We start from the raw sequence: 18974 nt of genomic DNA, 5'->3' as shown, positions 1-18974 counted from the left end.
TTGGTTGCTGCGACGTTAAGCACTACTATCACGAAACACTCTTTCTTAAGAAGATGGTTATTTTTTTGTAGCACAAAAGGTGTGGGGGAACACATGAGCTGCACGAAATATGGCTCGTGTTCCAAATTAGTGCAGATGCATATCATTGCCGTTTCAGAGAAGTTTTACAAGGTCGCAGCATTTAAACGCGCAATATAAAACTTTATGAGACACCCAACACTCAATACAATACGTGACCTGAACGTGGGATGCCATTTCAATGTGTAAACTTTTCTCATCTATTACCACACCAATACCATCCGAGTGCAGTTCTTTCGCTCTTGCCATTTTAAGAGTTTACCCATTTAAATTAACTAGATTCAAAGAAGAGTGCATTACCTAACATGCAACATATAATTACGCCATCACGATGCAGTTTGACTATGTAAACCATTTCTTTTTTGGTCTAGTACACCTTATCAAGGGAATGTTTTTACGTGGGCGAAATTAAGGCAGATGGATGATGATTGGCGGTATTAGAAAGCGCTCGCTGCATTTACAGTAAATACAAAGTATAAAAAAAATTACGTTACTGACAACACGGGTCCGAATATTTAATGCTTTCTTCTAGAGCAGGCCGTTTCTCAACACTGAATTTAAAATCATGAAAGATGCTCCAATACTGACCAAAGGATCGAGGTCACTCTTTTCTAGCAGTAAATATTTCGTAATGTGAAACAATTTGTCGGCCGCTAAAATTTCTCATAGCACTTGAACGACTGGGAAGATTTCAGGGCTTTAGTTTTTATGTGATTTCCTGCACATAGGGGCTTAGGAAGGTAGATGCGAAACGGTGACAGTACCCGAAAATCCGATGAATAGTTCAAGAGGCTGTGTTAAAGTACGTCAAAATTTTTGCATTCATTAGTCTCCAATGCATATTAATTTTTTTATTTAATTATAATTCGCTGATAACCGTCAGAACGACCGCGTCTAAAAGTGACAAAAGCAGGATTAAGGTGCGCCTGGATTGGGACAGCAAGAAACACGTCGAACTTACTTCAATGTGCACAGCGACCATCGGGTCTTCCCAACCGCTATCCACTCTGAGTGTCATCTTGCCCTGAGCGTCCACAGTGACCGTCCGCCCAGTGCAGCCGGCTGCAGTCTTGCTGCCCGACACAACGTCGCAGTATTTCCCGGCTGGTAGCTGCGTCTGGATTGCGATGTCGACGGAGTGGTCCTCATTGTTGATGACAAGAAAAGTGGAGTTACCGCGACCAAAGGCGATGGCGTTGGCTCCATTGTCCCACCACGCAGTCACTGGCTTGTCTCCGGCTACCTTACGGAGCTGAACAAGGTTGTAAATCTGCCGCCACCTGGTTCCAATCCGGAAGTATAATTATCAGTCAACGAATGTGCATCATGAACTTAGTGTCTTTAACGACTGTGTTTTCAATCACGGGCGTAATTCAGGTAACATACGATTTGGACATCCAATGATAGTAAGATGCAACCGGTCAAAGAAAGCTGTTATTCGGGTTGCAGAGACAAAAATACGATAAATGCTTAGAGACACGCAATAGGCTTCTTTTTCGCTGCATGGGAAACTGCATTCTATCATTGTTAGATCAAAGATCATTAAAACTGAGTGTTCAAAAACTTAGGACAGCTGTCATTGAGTTTATTATCGTCGATCATTTACCATTTTTTTGTTGATCGAGTGATTAACATTCTTTAACTGCTAACATGCACCATATTTGAGGCTACTAAGTACGCTGAAATCCTTTCATTGCACCTCTCCCCCCCCCAGTGGACTGTCAGTTTATACGCCTTCAGACCCCGACGAAGCTATCCCTGCTTTTTTTCGTTGAACATTCATGCTCTGTACGAATGATTTAAGTATCTACTATAGTCAAAATACGCTCGTTCTCGTTCTTCATGGCTAGTGGATAAGTTTTGAGGTTGCTTTCCCAAAAACATAAAATATATATAATAAGGAAAAAAAGCAACCATTTAACGCCGTGCTTAGAGCTCACTACAAGACGTACTCTAGCTTCTTCCGTGAGAATTGTCCGCTCACCCCTTTTTGAGGCCCCAGTAACTGACCGCATTTTGCGGCAGTACCACAGAATATAACTATATCGAGCATCAGTCCGTTTTGCAAAGCTCTAAACAAACACGGGGGGGAAGGGTCGGTTTCTGCATTGGCGTGGTAATTTGCTGGAAAGACATTTAATTTCTATCAGGAGCTCGACTTGCTGGCATGCATGCTCGTACAGCCCACGGTTGCTGGGCTATACGAAAGGCAAACTAGTATTCGACAGTGGCTTAAAGTGTCGGGGCTTCTCAGTACATGCAGCATATATGCGCTGTTGAGAAGTTTGAGCACCCAGCAACTATATTCGACTGTACTCTGCCGTCGGGCGTCGTTGCGTTTGCCACAAGCACTTAGCGCACATTCGCATGCTCGCCATACTATAGTGGCTTCAAAGATGCGACTTCTCTTCTTGAGCGCCAGTCCATCGCTACCAGTTACCTCTGCAGCTATAGAAATAACCTTCACTGGAAAACACGAAGAGGAAACCTCAGCCACTAACTTGAGCCACTGTGGTCGCGACAAGCGGCAAACGCGTACCAACACGGGGGAGCGCGGCCAACGGACCCCGCCGCAGTTTGCAGAACCAGCTGCAACAGGGATTTCAGCGGCGCTCCTACAGGCAGCACTCATGGCGTATGACGCGATCAGCAAGGAGGAAATCAGATTACGTCTGACTACTTACTGAGTGTTTATACGACCTGAGAAGTGAACAATGTCGAACTTAAATTAAGCAAAGCGCTGGCCTACCTGTGCTCGCAGACCCATCCATTGCCGCAAGTGTTGTCGCGCTGCCACACAACAGGCTTAATTCGCCACGCCCCATCGCTGGGCGGGCCTATCCAGGAGTTTATATCGCGGCCATCTTTGAAGTAGCGGGACCACCTGTAGCTGCTCATCACGCGGGGCAGCCCGTACGGCCAAGCCAGCATGAAGGCGACGGCCATTTTGTAGAGACGAGAGTCAAAGAAAGTCAGTATGTCCGCACCGCCGGCCCTTTGGTTGTCGTGGTTATCTATGAACACTACGGCATCGCCTCCCGGCAAGAAGGCCCACCCTTCCCCGAAGTTGCGCAGGTACTTGAGCAACATCTTTGGGCGCTTCCGGAGTACAGCTCCTGGGGAAGAATATAAACAAAGAATAAAGGTGCATATGTAAATGCCCAAGTTATACCTCAGGGAATTAGTTTCCTGCACTTGATGACGCAATAAACACAATGATGATGAGTGATTTTGTTTACCAGTTACTGCTATGTCAAAGTGGCATCAGAGAAAACCGTCGCGCAGACGAAGCTACAACCGATTGAACCTGATTTCGAGAGGGGACGCTTCTAACGCTTGCTCGGGAGATCGAACTTGCGTTGAGGATTTGAGGCCAGATTTAGAAATTGAGTGTACATTCCTGGGACGCTGATGTACAGCTCTGACTTCCTTTCTGCGTAATGCAACGCCAAGCAAGTTTGCTGCGTCGTCTGTGGCTTGGAGTTGAGTACACGAAGCGAAACTCTTTTCTCATCTGTATGCCTCATATCGTTGACTACGTCACATTCATGTGTGGAAAGAGGACTGAACACTTCCTTTGTGCATGCCTTAAGTATAGTGCGGAGATATATTCACTGTTCTGTGCTCTGACCAGTCCTCATCCTCGGCCGCTAACAGGGAAGATTTATCTTGGATGGCGGGTACAAAGAAGAAGAGATTTCTTTACCTGACTTTCTTGATTTTTAACTTAGTTCTCTTCTATGATGCAAGTGCCTGGGCCGTCTGCTGCGCCTCAAGCAGTCTATTCCTGAACAGTACAGGAACTAAAGCCTTACACTAAAGGTGGAGATGCACTTCTTACAGCGGACCTGTGGTGACCTCCTTTCTCGCGGGCGTGAAATTCGAAACCTCTGCTTTGTATACGAACCCAAGCTGTGCTTAATTGAGCAAACCAGCTACTTCATGAGAAGCGCGCTGTTAACTATTGCAAAGCCTGTGGCGTTTTTAATGAATTTCATAATTGAGTGGCTTTCAAGAAATTTTACAGACCTAACAATGATGACATAGTCTCAAAGTGAACAGGGAGGGGAAAGCCCACACGGTGCATAAAAGTTCTGACTATAATCGTCGAACAGTGTAGGAGTAGTGGTTAACAGTTCAGAGTTCCAAGTGAACTGTTCAATCGAAGTAACGGTTCTCAAGCTGCCTTTCTAAAAAAAAGATCACTTCTGCAAACATCTATTGCGATTTCACTAAAAAGTCTTCGCTGAAAATGGTACCCCAAGCCCTTTCAGCGGGAAGTAGGGAAATTCAGCTCAATGCAAATAACCTGCTTAAGCTCCTTTTAAATCTACCAAGTGTCTTATCCTGTGTTTAAATCTGCTTCGTAATCCATATAAGCTTCGCTTCATAACTAAGCTGCGATTGGTTTTGCTTACTATCGATAACTTCCGTTTCTTCGTACTTCCACACCAGTGTTTTCATCACGTCTCACACTTGACTTCCAAGGTGACTTTTACATATTAGTTCATTTTGACGTTCTCTTTTCATGTAAAATGTATACGGTCGCTTTATCTGCTTTTTGTCCTTGGACCCATGCACTTCGATAAATGTTGAATACCTGAGCGAGTGACGCACAGTTTCTTTGCAGTCATCAACGGTTGTCACCAGCTAGCCCATTAGTCGATGTTGCTGTAACCTGGTCTGCTTATCAGCAAAACAAAAATGAAGTTCTTCCGTAGTCTAATGCTTCCTTTGATACGATGCCATCGAGCGAGTGCTTCAAAATTGTGCAACACTTCTAAAGGAATGCGCCGCATTCAATCAGAAAACTCAATAGAAAGTGCCGGCGGCTGAACGTTATTTATGTCTGCAGGGCCCATGAACAGGATTCTTAACAACGGGTTACGAAATAAAGCCTATGTGCCTGACTTTCCTGTGCGGCAACGGTTATAAACATCGTTTCATAAAGGACTGTTTTTTTTTTGGCACTCTAGCTTAACGCACTCCACATTACTTTTCCCATCTATTTTCTCTTCATTTCAGGTAGGATTTCATTATGTCGTGTCTTTTCTCCAGCCTGTTAACACTGCTCTGTCCCTCCCTTAACATTGCCCCAGAGATTTCAGCTACGATATCACTATTAACTCACGTTTGTTCCTCAACCCTTTCGGCTCCCCCTGTCTTTTACGGTTACCGCAGATATTCACCGGTATCATAGCTCGCTGCATAGTCCGAAATTTAAACCGAGCCATTTCCGTTAGCTCCTACTTTTGTTCTGTACAGGTGAGTACCGGCAAGATAGAAAAAATATTAACGGCTCTTCTCGTGGGGGATCGATGTATTATGCTCTTAATGACCGGCGAGTACCAGCAAAATGCTCTCCACACCATTCGTATTATACTACATATTTCACTTTTTGCGGTCCTGGACAGCGGTCGGTACTTATATAAATGTGCTTCCTTAGAGCTCCCAACACCTTGGAGCCCACCGTAAATTGTTTGTCCTTCCTAGACTGTAAAATTGTGAATTTCTTGACAATAATTTTAGTTCCACTATTCTGCTTTGTGTGTTCCGGTGCAAACAAACTGCGCTACTATGTTAATGATGCACCCCCAAGAACCACAGCCTTTCCCGTCTTCCCAGGGCCGACGCATGGCAGCAATCGTTGTATCCGTTTCCGAACTCCTTTGGGTTCGCCTACTCGCACAGACACTGGCCGCGAAGTATTCAAGCCTATCTAGTTAATACATAGTCAACCATGGCCCTCAGCGTAGTTAAGGCCGGTTTGCGGCTGTCGTGGTAAAAGCAGGAACCTAAGTTCGGTACAAAGGGTTCGGCGACTTGGGATATCAGAATAACATGCCAATGTGCTTTCGAGAAGTAGCGGGAAGTGCGCGTAGTGCAAGATTCAAACCGTCACTGTCGAAAAGAAAAGCCTTTCCAGCGGCTCACTGCATATTGCAAACCTCACCTTGGTTTGTCTTCATAGGAGTTCAGTCAGAGATATCTTAACAGTTAATGTAATGCAGGCCACTTTCCTCTGGAATAATAGTCTTGCCATTGCTTAATACATTACAACTGAAGTCCACCGCGTTCATTGCTCGTTATTAAAAGCCATCCTTACCCAAGCCAGAAGGTAATTTATGGAATTTTCCCGGTGTAACGTCATGCTGCTGCTCGTAGGACCTCGGGTTAATGCTCCTACTTATGAGGAGGATGAACAGCGCAGTAGAGCTCTCGTCTTTTCGTCCCTCCATATGAAGTTAACTATCACTACCTATTGGTACAGCTCAATTAAGAGCTATCTGTCGAGACAACATGCTGGATGCATGACCCATTCCATAACCCCCAAAACATGCACACATCAAACTGTTTTAAGCCAGAACCATCGCCCAACCATGAAGCAGGCAGTAAGTATACGGCATACCAAGTTTAGCGCCGTAAAGGAATTCGGTGACCCTTCCCAATCCCTGGTACTGCCAACGGGTCACCGCTTCTCCGTTGTCCATGTCGATAACCTCCTGGTATATGAACGGACGAGTATGTCGAGGAAAGAATTCGCTGCTCAGGTCGTCCAGCTTGGAGAATATCTCCTTCATGTCTTTAGGCCACATGTGCTTGGCGGCGTCGATGCGGAACCCGGCTACTCCGAACCGGATAAGCTTGTTCATGAATTCCACCATCTTTTCTCTAACGTATTTTTTGCTTTGGTCTAGGTCCCGCAGTCCTACCAGCTCGCAGTTGCGCACCTAGGACAGAGACAGCAACTTTGTTAGTGGCCCACCAAAAAGTGGCCGGCATATAAGGTTTTGGTCAGGCTAAAGATACTGCTGTCATTCAATACATCGCCATCCATTGAATAAGAGTATGAGGTAGAAATTAACTTTATCTTGGTACACAAATTTAGGCAATCCTGCACCATGTGAAAGGCCTTTTAACTTCTCTGTTTTTTTGGTGTTAAATACGCCAGTATATAAAGCTCAAATATTGGGAGGTTGGGTGTTCGACTCCCACCGTGTCTCCGTTTTGCCCCGCCGCGGTGGCTCAGTGGTTACGGCGCTCGGCTGCTGACCCGAAAGACGCGGGTTCGATCCCGTCCGCGGCGGCCGAATTTCGATGGAGGCGAAATTCAAGATGCCCGTGTACTCTGCGATGTCAGTGCACGTTAAAGAACCCCAGGTTATCGAAATTTCCGGAGCCCTTCACTACGGCGTCCCTCATAGCCTGAGTCGTTTTGGGACATTAAACTCGAGTAAACTAAACTAAACTTAACTAAATATGGAAGAGAAGAGATTCAGCGCATTAAACCAATGAATACTTCATTAGTATGAGTGAAAGGCCGCATTTTATTTTGTTTTGAACAGCTTTCATCTAAGCTGATACCGGCCATGAGACATTTGCAACTTCAGGGCTGAAGCAAAAACAGAATTCGTCTCCAAGTGCAAGCTGGCTGTTCATTTTAAATTTCGAGCTGCCTGTAGAGCGTGGAAAAAGGAGAAAGGTACATTGCCTTTCAAGGGGAACAAATAGGACGTAAAAAGATCGTTGGCCTTTTAGACCAGAATATGAAAACGAGAAAGAGAAGGACGGAAAGTAGGAGGCAGTTCGCATTAAAATTATTATTTGCTAAAACAATGGAATTATCTGCGGCTAACTTGCGGGATATAATGTACGCTTCCGTGCACAGACATCAGAGAAAGCTTGAATATTTAAACCTATTTTCTACTTAAAATTATGTCGACAGAGAGAGAGATACGAACATTCTTTGTGGCGGATAATACCACTTACTACTGTAAAAATAAGCAAACAAGGGAAGGGGATTGAGGGGCTCGTTATAAATATGACAGAAGCCAAGCCACAGAAACCAAGGGGCAGAGGGGAATTTTGTTTTAATAATTTATTTATTTTGTGGTGTTCGTCAATTTAGAATACTACTGAATATGTTATCGCTTAAAGCTAATTGATTACAAAAGCAGAAGAAAAAACAACCACGTGCCGCCGGTGGGATCCGAACCCACGACCTCCGAATTACGCGTCCGGTGCTCTACCTCTGAGCTACGGCGACGGCTGTCAAACCTTCTGCTTTCGGGGGTATTTATGTTTACAAGTAACCTAACCTTGAGAGTGTTCATCAGCGCCACCCACGTTCATAAGCGGCGGACGTATAACGTCCCGAGTTACCGCAGGTGTGACGTAGAACATCATCGAACGGTGAGGGTGGAAGCTGCGTGAGAACCCTCTTATGCTTGCTATGGCATCAAGGCTGCCAGAACCGAGGCCCTCGCTAAGCAATCAAGCAAACAAGGGAAGGGGAATGAGGGACTCGTTATAAATATGACAGAAGCCAACAGCCACAGAAAAAGGTTCTGGCAGACTTGGTGCCATAGGACTTGGTGCCATAGGAATAGATTCAACTCGCCCAACTTTCCACCTTACTACACCTTACCACCTTACTGCCATAGGAAGCATAAGAGGGTTCTCACGCAGCTTCCACCCTCTGCGTTTGATGACGTTCTACGTCACACCTGCGGTAACTCAGGACGTTCTACGTCCGCCGCTTATGAACGTGGGTGGCGCCGATGAACACTCTCAAGGTTAGGTTACTTGTAAACATAAATACCCCCGAAAGCAGTAGGTTTGACAGCCGTCGCCGTAGCTCAGAGGTAGAGCACCGGACGCGTAATTCGGAGGTCGTGGGTTCGGATCCCAGCGGCGGCACGTGGTTGTTTTTTCTTCTGCTTTTCTAATCAATTAGCTTTAAGCGATAACATATTCAGTAATATTCTAAATTGATCAACACCAAAAAATAAATAAATTAATTAAACAAAATTCCCCTGTGCCTCTTGGTTTCTGTGGCTGTTGGCTTCTGTCACTGTAAAAATAGGACATTAGAGAAAAATAAGTTGAGCAATGCCCTGCGTACAACAGGTACTCCTTGTCACACTCTTCACACGCATTGACAGAGCACAACGTCAAACCAATAAAACTGACGGGCGATCGATGGGCCGATCTTACGGATATGCGAGGCATTAGGCTTTTTAGTCTTCTATACGCGACGGGACACATCACGCACATTTCTTTGCATTCACATTGATTGCACACTCGCCTTCTTTGTAGCTCTTTACGCTTGCATGTTGCTACTTGCTTTAGCCTCTAGAGCTGGATGTCACGTCTCGCACAGACGCGCTCTCCGAAGGCGTTCGTGCCCGACTCGCCGGGCTCGCCTCACATCTTTTATGTTTTGTACGCTGCTCTTTTAAGGTCCCGTTTTCATGAGAGTAGCTCACAAGCACCCCAAAGCGCCATTAAACTGTCAAGAGAAACTCGCACGCAACCACTCCAATAGAAGTGTGGCATCAGCTGTGTGGTACGTGGATATCTGGTTGTCAGGGGGCTATGACCGCATTAAGGCGATCACCAAAGTGACGTCAAAAACCGGCGCGCAAGTTAAAGTGCTGTTGCCGAACCCTCGATATCTTCCACGCACAGTACAAGCTGCGTAAAGGCACGTGTGATCGCTAAACAAAGGGGCAAAAAATCACGGCTCTATCATGTATCTTTAGGCACTCGTCATAGCGAAATGGCGGAAAGTTGGCTCCAATCTACGCACCATGCCTGGGTTCGTTCATAGGTCGCTTTTAAAGAAACGAGGGTGCAACGTTTTGCGTCACTGTTAAAAAGGCTCCAGAGAGGGAGCCGAAACATCTATTCATCTCATTTTGTTTTGTTGGCGCCTTATACTTACGCCAAGTTAGGCATCCGTAGTGTACGCGCTGCTCTGATATCTGCACTCCTTATCTCAGCTTTCTTTTCTCCTCGCCCTACATCTTGCACCGTAGCCATCCGCCGGTTTGTTCCCACGGCAGTCTTCCTAACATTGCTGGTTTGGTTTGGTTTATGGGGTTTAACGTCCCAAAGCGACTAAGGCTATGAGAGACGCCGTAGTGGAGGGCTCCGGAAATTTCGACCACCTGGGGTTCTTTAACGTGCACTGACATCGCAAAGTACACGGGCCTCTAGAATTTCTCCTCCAAAGAAATTCCAGCCACCGCGGCCGGGATCGAACCCGCGTCTTTCGGGACAGCAGCCGAGCACCGTAACCGCTGAGCCACCGCGGCGGCTCCTAACGTTGCGCATTCCTCCGTCCGTGACATAACCTCCTCCGTCCAAGGTACCCACGCTCTCGGGTCTTCCTGCAGCTACTTTCCGCTCTCTCCCTCCTCTCCCCTACAAGTGGAGAGGGGGATATACCTCCCCGACATTGTCATCTGCTAAGGAACGTCGTGTCGGCAGAGAACACTGCCTACGGACACTTTTTTCCGACAGGGAGGTTCTAACTGTACGCATTGAACCAGCCGCGGCGCAAATTTGCCTGGCAAGACGCCAAAGCATGTGTACCCCAGAGAAAGGGTCAAAGCATATGCTTTCGACTGGCTCACCTGCCTTGCGTTTTTGTAGTCCTCAATGCCACCAGAAGCCGAACCGCAGCTTTTCCTAGTATGAAAATCTCCAGGGCCATATGGAACTCCGGGATAGCTGCAATTCTTGTACGTGTAAGGTGTTCCCGCCGTTCCTGTGCTGTTGCGGTTTCCTCCTGTCATGTGGTTTAAAACGATGTCCACGTAGACACTGGGGGACGATACCATTGACCTAGGTTTTAACGTCGTGAATGATATGGCGCTGAAAAGTCACTGCTACAAAAAAGGTGTGCTTGAGATGTGAACTGCTCGGGGGCGAGGAAAAACATCGAATTTTCTTTTCATTTAGCCATCCACAGAAAACAATTGCACAGAAAGGCATCGCGTCTTCTGTCAAGTAAAAGGCATTCGTAATGGCGCTAAGGTTTCACCGAGGTCAACTTCACTGTCCTCAAAAAAAAAAATCTAGTTAGCTCAGGGAGGAAACGTGATGGTGGTGAAAATAGCTACCGTCATATGTAATCTCGTTAACATTTAAGGGATGCAGTTGTAAGCGAACAGTTTAATGAAAGGTGCCAAGAAAAGAAGACCCACCGTGGATTCGGCGTAACTTTCAGTACCTTTCTACCGTAGATACCATTTTTTTATCACATCAGTTGTCATGCTTAACAAACAGTTTTTCGTGTCTAGAATAAAGCGACGTTCTAGACAACGCCAAAATTACCAGCGTGCTTTCTGAATCGATTATTATTCGTAAGCTTGAACACATCCTAACGTTGATAGTTTCTGAGATTTTCTTTTATTAGCGTCAGGGAATCACTGCTCATCTCTTCACTTGGATGTTCCGCCTCGTGGGGCAAGTTTTCGTGTAATGCTTTCTCAAAGACTAGGGGCTGAGCAATTACGTATTCGTCCTGGAATCATAGTGCACTTGACTGACAGGAACAGAAGAGAGTTCAGTTGGAAACCATCTCTCATTCAACGTTTTTTTTGTGTTCATCTAAATGTTGTTAAATGATTCAAAAATCCTTTCTTCTGAAAACTACCTTCTTAACAAGTGACTGCTACTACGCACGAGCATGGACAGAACTAAATGAAGAACGCTTGGAATGGTAGAACTTGATGCCAGTGCCTCGAAGCCAGCCCACGAGGACCAAAGCGATTATCAGCATTGTGGGGACTTTGCTCCGCGTCTTCCCTTTTAGTTGGCTTCCCCGCGATGCACCCTCCTTTGCTTGGTTAGTTACCTTAACTAACAGGGGAGGGCACCGGCGTTGCAGCGACACGAGCGCCATGGGTGGCGTGATTGCTGCGCGCGCGAGGGGGACTGCTCTCTTCGGCTGGGGAACTTGGGGGCGCACGGACTGTTCGGCGCAAGGCTCCACTCTTCGCCGGCGGGCGGCCTCGTGCTGGGAACATTCTCCAGCCAGCTCGTCCCGTCCGGCCTCACAGTTTACCCCTGCACTAGCGTGGGCAAACGTTCGCTCATAACCATGCTTGTAAGTCGGACGTAGTCGATTCCTTAGCATATTTTGTTGCCAGCTGGCGTTATTGTTGATGTAGCAATAAATGCCTGTTTGTGTAAGCCAGATTATAGTTCCTTTTTGCTCTCAGAGCAAGGCCCGCCATGGTCGGCGTGCGCTCGGCAGCGTACGCGATCACGGGGTGTGGTCCGGCGATCTTGAACTGTGTCAGCCGCGGTTACGCGGGAAAAATGCATTTATCTCTCCGCTATTAACATCCCCCCCCCCCCCCCCAATCTGGCAACCAATGTGGGGCCCGCCCGTAGGACAGTGAATGACTGTCTGTTAGGTTCAAGGAACGGTCTTCGCCCGGACTAGACAAGTGCTAGGTCTAGTTTGAATTTTGATCGCTAAGACCTGCGGCATGCTTTTTAGAGTTGGAGGTGTATTGTGCTGCAGCACGTTTGAACTTTCCGACATGCTCAGCACACTTTTTCGTCATGTTTTTCCTCAGTTTCTTCAACACGAGAACTACTTGGTCCGCATCGAGGAAGCGCGAGGCCTAGCGCCCGCGGAGTTGCCGAGCACGAAGCGAGTTAGTACGGAAGCCGAGTAGGTGGTCCGAGCCCTGTGTACGTATTTTTCTCTACTGTTTGAACTGCTGGCTGCCGTAACGGACACCGGCAGCTATAAAAACGGGGCCACGCTGAACCCGAGCAGCAGACGGGCAGCAGAAGAGCCATGACGCCGGAGCTACGCTCGTCGCCGGGGCCGCCCTTCTTCGTGCTAGCCCGTGGTGCTCTTGGCCCTTGTATCATGTAAAAGCCCTTGTACTACATACTGGACGTAAAAGTCCTTTGACTCACCGCCGCCTTGACCGCTTCTTGGCTCGGAGGCCCAGACCCAACAGTGGTGGCAGCGGTGGGATGCCCAGACCCAACCGCACCGTGTGCTCCGACAAAGTCGATACGGTGGGCGCCGACCGCTCAGAAGCTGCTTTGTATAGTAAGCGGGGTAGGACCACTCCACAGAGCTGATGTCTTCTCGCGGCTGCGCGCACGTAACCCTTGTCGAGTCTTTGTTTGGTTGAGGGTCGTTGTCAGAATAGTAGTGAGGCCTAAGGCTTTGCTGCCAACCCTTTTCGTAACGTCGCATGAACTGAGCAGTCTCATTCAACTCATGAAAGGGCTTTGTTTACTCGAACTTTACGTTTGCATGGCCGCCCGATGTGTTTTGCTAGCAAGTTAATTAATGTGCCACGGGGCCTTTGCGGACACCGTTTTCCCTCCCGTGACCCATGTTAAAGGCATACGGAGCGTTTTTAGGCAGTCTTGCAGATCTAGTGGAACCACACAGGCCTGCTTGTCTCGCTGCCGCCTGCTGCGACGGAGCTGCCTATATCCTCTTTGGCGCATCCATCCCGACCGCCGTGGCGAGGCCAGTAAGCAGTCACCTCCAGCTGCTGTCACCCTGGCGACTACTGCAGAGTCCTGGCCTACAGTTTTGAACCGGCTTTCCCTTCGCTGCCTTACGGACACGGAGTCCATGGCCATGAAAGTCGTCCCAGCGGAGACCTTCAAGCCGTCTTCGAAATATCGCGGAAGTCTGCTTGGGCAGTCGGCGTGACCTCAGCTGCAAGACCTGTCTCAAGTGCATGAGGACCAGGAGACTCCTCTATAGCATTTAACTTGCAGGCGCGTGGGTCTATTTAAGGTTGGGGGAATCGGGGGGGGGGGCTGTGCTCCGCGTCTTCCCCTTTGGTTGGCTTCCCCGTGATGCACTCTCCTTAGCTTGGTTAGTTACCTTAACTAACAAGCGGGGGCGCCAGCGTCGCAGCAGCACGAGCGCCACGGATGTCGTGATTGCTGCACACCCGCGCGAAGAAGACGGCTCTTTCTGCTCGGGAACTTGGGGGCGCACGGACTGTTCGGCGCAAGGCTCTGTTTTTCGCCGGCGGGCGGACTCGTGGTGGGAACATACTCCAGCCAGCTCGTCCCGTCCGGCTGTCGAGTTTCCTCTTGCCATAGCGTGGGCGAACATTCGCTCATAACCGTGCTGGTCAATCGGACGTCCTCGATTCCTCACCATATTTTGTTGCTAGCTGGCTTTATTGCTGTTGTAGCAATAAATTCCCGTTTGTGTCGTCCATAATGTCGCTCCTTTGTTCCCTCAGAGTAAGGCCCACCGTGGTCGTTGTGCGCTCGGTCGCTCCCCTGTTAAACCCCCAACAAGATGCGCTCAACTTGCAAGAGCAATACATGATATAGCTTAAATTATTGGCTCATTTGGGAAGACACATCTCTTACTCGTCTTTAGTATGGTCTTTCACTGCGTCCTTCATAACAAACTTTTGTCTAAAATTAGTTATTTCGGTTTTCCCTCATTCATATTAAATTCGATCAACGCGTACCTTTCACATCGCACCCAGTTTGGCGACATAGGAAGGAATTCATCCAGTATGTCACCAGTTTCATTGGGAGTTCCTAGAAAAAGCGTTTTAGGGCCGATTTTTTTCCGAATTTACAGTAATGACATAACCACTGAAATTCATCCTGATGTCAATGTCCGCCTCTTTGCAGATGGCTGCCTTCTCTACAAACGGAAAGCATGACAAAATAATCAAAGAAACTTATTGAACATTTCAACGAAAATTGGTGAATGGCGTGGGATGTAGGGTATGAGATCAAATTCGGATGAATAAACTATACTACTTAGTTTCAAAAATATAAAAACACCCTCATTTGTTTTCGTGCTTTATTAATTGCAGCAAATGAAGGTAATATAAATGGTTGGGATTACAATTAAAAACATCCTTTCTTCTGCATAAACATGTTAAAAACACTTGGGCATCTACTACACGTAAACTTGGATTTTTACGATCCAACTTCGCGGTGAAAAGAGCCAGAAACGCGCCAGAAGAATGGCTTACAAGGGGCGCTCACCAAATTCAGAACGCCTGAAACTGACGAGCCGGCGATGCCGGTGTCTCAATGGTGCGTCATTTCCGGTGAGGTTTGTTGGTTGTCCAGCTCACCGCTAGGAGACTGCGTCGTCTGCTACAGAGGTTTTTGAACGCTTCTAACTAAAATACTATATTCTTCACAGCCCTGATATTAAATATAATTATTCTGCATAACATCTAGCGCAAAATTAGCCGAGCGCAAAATTAGCCGAAGTAAACTTTCCGTTAAGTAGGCCTTTAACTATTGGATTTACCATTATATGCCTCGAGAGCCCTTTCCGATTGCCGACCTCAATAGATTCCGGCTGTGTTCAAGCCGTCACGGAATTTCACGTTGCATTCTCATGAGGTTTCAACCGTAGGTGCTTCCGAGAGCAAAAGTGGCATACACCACGCAGCGGGCGCCGGTGCAACGCAAAACTGTATCGCAACGCCATCAACAGGCGGCATCTTGGATCGATGCAATGAATGGGAGCCCTTTATAATCTGCAGGCATGCCGCTTGGCTCATTTCAACGCAACGTGCTTCAGCTCGCCAAAATGTAGACACAAAATGAAAAGAGGGCCACCGGGTCGCTAGTGCTGCCGCACCACTCGGCATTTTGGCGTGTGTTTTACCATCTTAGATTGTGCAGATTCAAAACAGCAACAGGTCTTTTCCGTGGAGAGTGTATCTAACACGTGTGTGCATTGACATGGCTTTAGATAGACTCTCCAGATCTGCCAGTAGCTGTAAGCGGAATAACCTAGAATTTTTTTTTTACTTTGAAGACGCACAAAGATTATAAGCCATTTCAGTGCATTGTGAGCGAAAGGAATACGTGACAACGGGAAATTAGCGCTTTTCTCTGGAAGTGTTTAAACACTTTGGTTATACAAGACCCATTTGTATTAAAGAACTCGGGTGATGTGGTCTCATTCCTACAGGCTTCCTCATCTCTGGGTTACGCCGTGTCGTTTGATATGGAAAACCTATTCTTTTCTAGACTGCATGATTTCCTATTTCGAGCGGTTAGGCCTTGTACCGGAGATAACGGTGTCATAGAGTTTTGGAACATCAGCGGGTTAACCCTGGACAATTTCATGGCGCTCCTTGAATTTTATTTTGAGTCCATCTTCGTAACTTTTGTCAACGAGGCTCATGTTCAACTCAGGGCATTTGTACAGGGCGTTGTGAAGCACCTGTTCTTGCTGACATTTTCTTGGCCAGCATCGATTGTGATCTGGAGTACAGTTTAGACGAGAAGAGAGTCCTTGAAATTATTAGGTACGTGGACGACTATTTAATTTTTCTTAAACAGCATTACGGTTGCGTATGAGATTCCCCTGACAGGCGGAAAAGTATGCATAGGACAAATGGGCCGTTGTATAAACCAACGACCGAGAGAGTACCAGCTTCCGATGAAGAACGGGAAAGGGTCCAATTTTCCCATACACTGGAGCGCATGCTCTTTGGCTAAGCCTGATAAGCCATGCTTGCATTTGCTGGCTAGAACCAAAATCTTAAGGCGCAGTCATCACCAGAAGGCACGTGAGCTGGCGGAGGCTTTTTCACTGAGGGTTCAGGTGATAACTGAGTAAACGATGTATCAATCGAATTCTAGAAAAAAAGAAAAAGGTTGCTGGCTTGTGCGCTTTACGTATTGGTTTGGCATGCATAAAAGGATAAATTGTGTTAGCTCTGAATAAAGTCAGTAGCGAGTATGTGCCCGTCCTTACGCTCTTCTCGTCCGCGTATTTTTTATTGTGAGCATTTCTCTTTCTTAAGTACGTTTCGTAAGCGACTGACTTCTGCTAAGTCCACCATTTACCCCGCCGTCCTCTCTTCGGTCAGCGCTTTTCGATAGGCGCTCCCTGGGCAAATAATTAATGCCTCTGGCGATTGTTGTTACGCATATTTTTAGTTAATAATGTTTTATAAGCTTTTTCATAGGAAGAAGATTTGATGGCACCTATAAACGTTGAAAACATCAGGTTCTTGCTCAACAATAGCATGTCATTCGACAAGAAAAATCTCACCTGATTCCGGCAGAATTGCAACGGCGGACCATGTCACGGAATTGCGTTTCGTTTCCACTCCTGTTCTGAATCTTGTAGCTGACAGGCTGATAACGCTCGTACCATGGTCGTTTCACAGTCTCTTCGAAAACAATGGCGTTTTCGTGAACTGGTGGTGTCTGCGCGAAGTGCATGGGTAACAATATAGAACAATGAAACGAAGATTACCTTTGATAGAACATAGGCAACTTTCAGCTGTCTCTAGTCCAGCCAGAAACGCTGTTCACGTGTAGCGGTGAAACTCGTCAGTTGAATTTTTAAGCGATTCTTTTAACATTAGGCTCCTAATGAAGACTTATCTCAACGTGTTCTGAAACGGAACCGCAATATTGACTAGTTACCAGTTATTGATCGAGATTGTGTCATGACAATGAGGAGTTGTTTAAGACTTCGAGGATGGATGCTATTACCGTAAGTGTCAGTGCTATTACCGTAAGAAGTATAGTACTTAAGGTCGGGATTGTCTCGTCGTATGTGAACTATGGACACACAATCATTACCTGAATTAACTATCATCATCAGAAGCCGTTGGAGCGCGCCGCGGTGGCTCACTGGATATGGCGCTCGACTGCTGACCCGAAAGACACTGGTCCGATCACGGCCGCGGCGGCCGAATTTCGGTGGCTGCGAAATTCTAGAGGCGCCCGTGCGCTGTGCGATGTCAGTGCACGTTAAAGAGCCCCAAATGGTCGATTTCCGGGGCCCTTCAGTACGGTGTTCCTCATAGCCTAAGACGCTTGGGGCGTTAAACTCGAATAAACCAATAAACAGAAGCTCTTGAAGCCTAATTTCTGCCCCTGTAGGATAAAGATTTCTCTATATCTCTCCAATTCACCTTGTCCAATTGACTTTCTGCCACCCCCTACTGCGCTTGCCTTTTCTTGGCATACATTCTGTTATCCTTAACCACCACCGACTATCTTGCCCCTTCATTACATGCCCTACCCATGTAACAATATTGCAATGCGGCCCACGTCCTGCTACTCACACAGCTATCGGTTTAAAATGCATGACATGCATGCGTTTTCATATCAGCCTGCAAGTCCAGCTTGTGGCACATCCCCACGTGAGCACATCTCTACATTCTTCACAGGCATGTAGTAGTAGTAGTAGTATGTTTATTTGGCCATATTATATACAATATGCCCTCGAGGTGAGGCTAAAGGAGGTAGACCAAGCATGCCTCCTGACAAGGCCTACACCCCAATCAACACATCATGGAAACGGGGGCCGAATGGACAAAAGATAAAAAGCAATGAGCAACATGATCACAATAGAAAATAGCGTCAATCCTAATTTTGCCCTTACTCCACAATACATCATTGCTGGTGCACACTCTCCTACCTAAGATGCTTGTCGCGCGGCTAAGACGGTGCCGATGGGCTTACTCTACCACTTGCCTGCACAGCGCCGTAGCCGCGCGGACCGAGGAACACCTCGCATTCCTTGGCGATCTCATCGAAGCGCCACTCGAAGAGCTGGACCACGACACTCCGTCCAGGTGCCATGTTGGGATTCTTGGAACAGCTGACTCCGGAGGTGAAGGCCATCGACCAGACGGCGAGACAACACAGTCTCGACATCCCTATGGGTGGACAGAAGCGCTATCCTGCGTCGCAAACAAAGTAAAGAAACAAATGTTTACTGCAGCAGTCATAATCAGATGAAATCAGAGTTTAGCGAACCAGAGCATCATGCAAACCAATATGAGCAAGTGTGAAGTTTTCAGAAAATCTGTACCCTTACTCTACGGGAACAAAACAGATTGTTTGGCATGGGGTCTTGAGGGTGATAAAAGGGTTGCTCGCATCAGAATTTGCTAGTGAGCGTCAGGCAGATGTACAAACGTGTGGTACGTCCTTTTTGGTACCTTTCTAATATCTGCGTAGTCGCGACTGTGCAGCAACCGCCAATTCTTTCAGTTTAGGAAAACATTAAACTTAAATGCACTTCTAATTTGTTCACTATTTAAGCATTAGGGGCACCTGCGAAAGCCTCCCGTAAAGATTAAGGG

General features: G+C 47.0%; 1 protein-coding gene across 1 annotated transcript; it reads right to left on the bottom strand.

Annotated features, from left to right (window-relative positions):
- Positions 1 to 937: 937 nt before the first annotated feature.
- LOC149361161 (pancreatic alpha-amylase-like) lies at positions 938 to 18563 on the bottom strand. The gene is made up of 6 exons (XM_089568010.1): positions 18361 to 18563; positions 16922 to 17079; positions 10500 to 10689; positions 6488 to 6809; positions 2828 to 3194; positions 938 to 1358 (listed from the first exon to the last, which is right to left on the bottom strand). The coding sequence occupies exons 1-6, from the start codon at positions 18541 to 18543 to the stop codon at positions 938 to 940; spliced, it is 1641 nt and encodes a 546-aa protein (XP_089424136.1). The 5' UTR covers positions 18544 to 18563.
- Positions 18564 to 18974: the final 411 nt, after the last annotated feature.

The sequence above is a fragment of the Amblyomma mixtum genome, chromosome 2 (genome assembly GCF_055824585.1).
Source record: "Amblyomma mixtum isolate Tamu chromosome 2, ASM5582458v1, whole genome shotgun sequence".
In the NCBI taxonomy this organism is placed as follows: domain Eukaryota; kingdom Metazoa; phylum Arthropoda; class Arachnida; order Ixodida; family Ixodidae; genus Amblyomma; species Amblyomma mixtum.
Note: the sequence above shows the minus strand (reverse complement) of the source record. Positions and strands in the feature narration are given on the sequence as shown.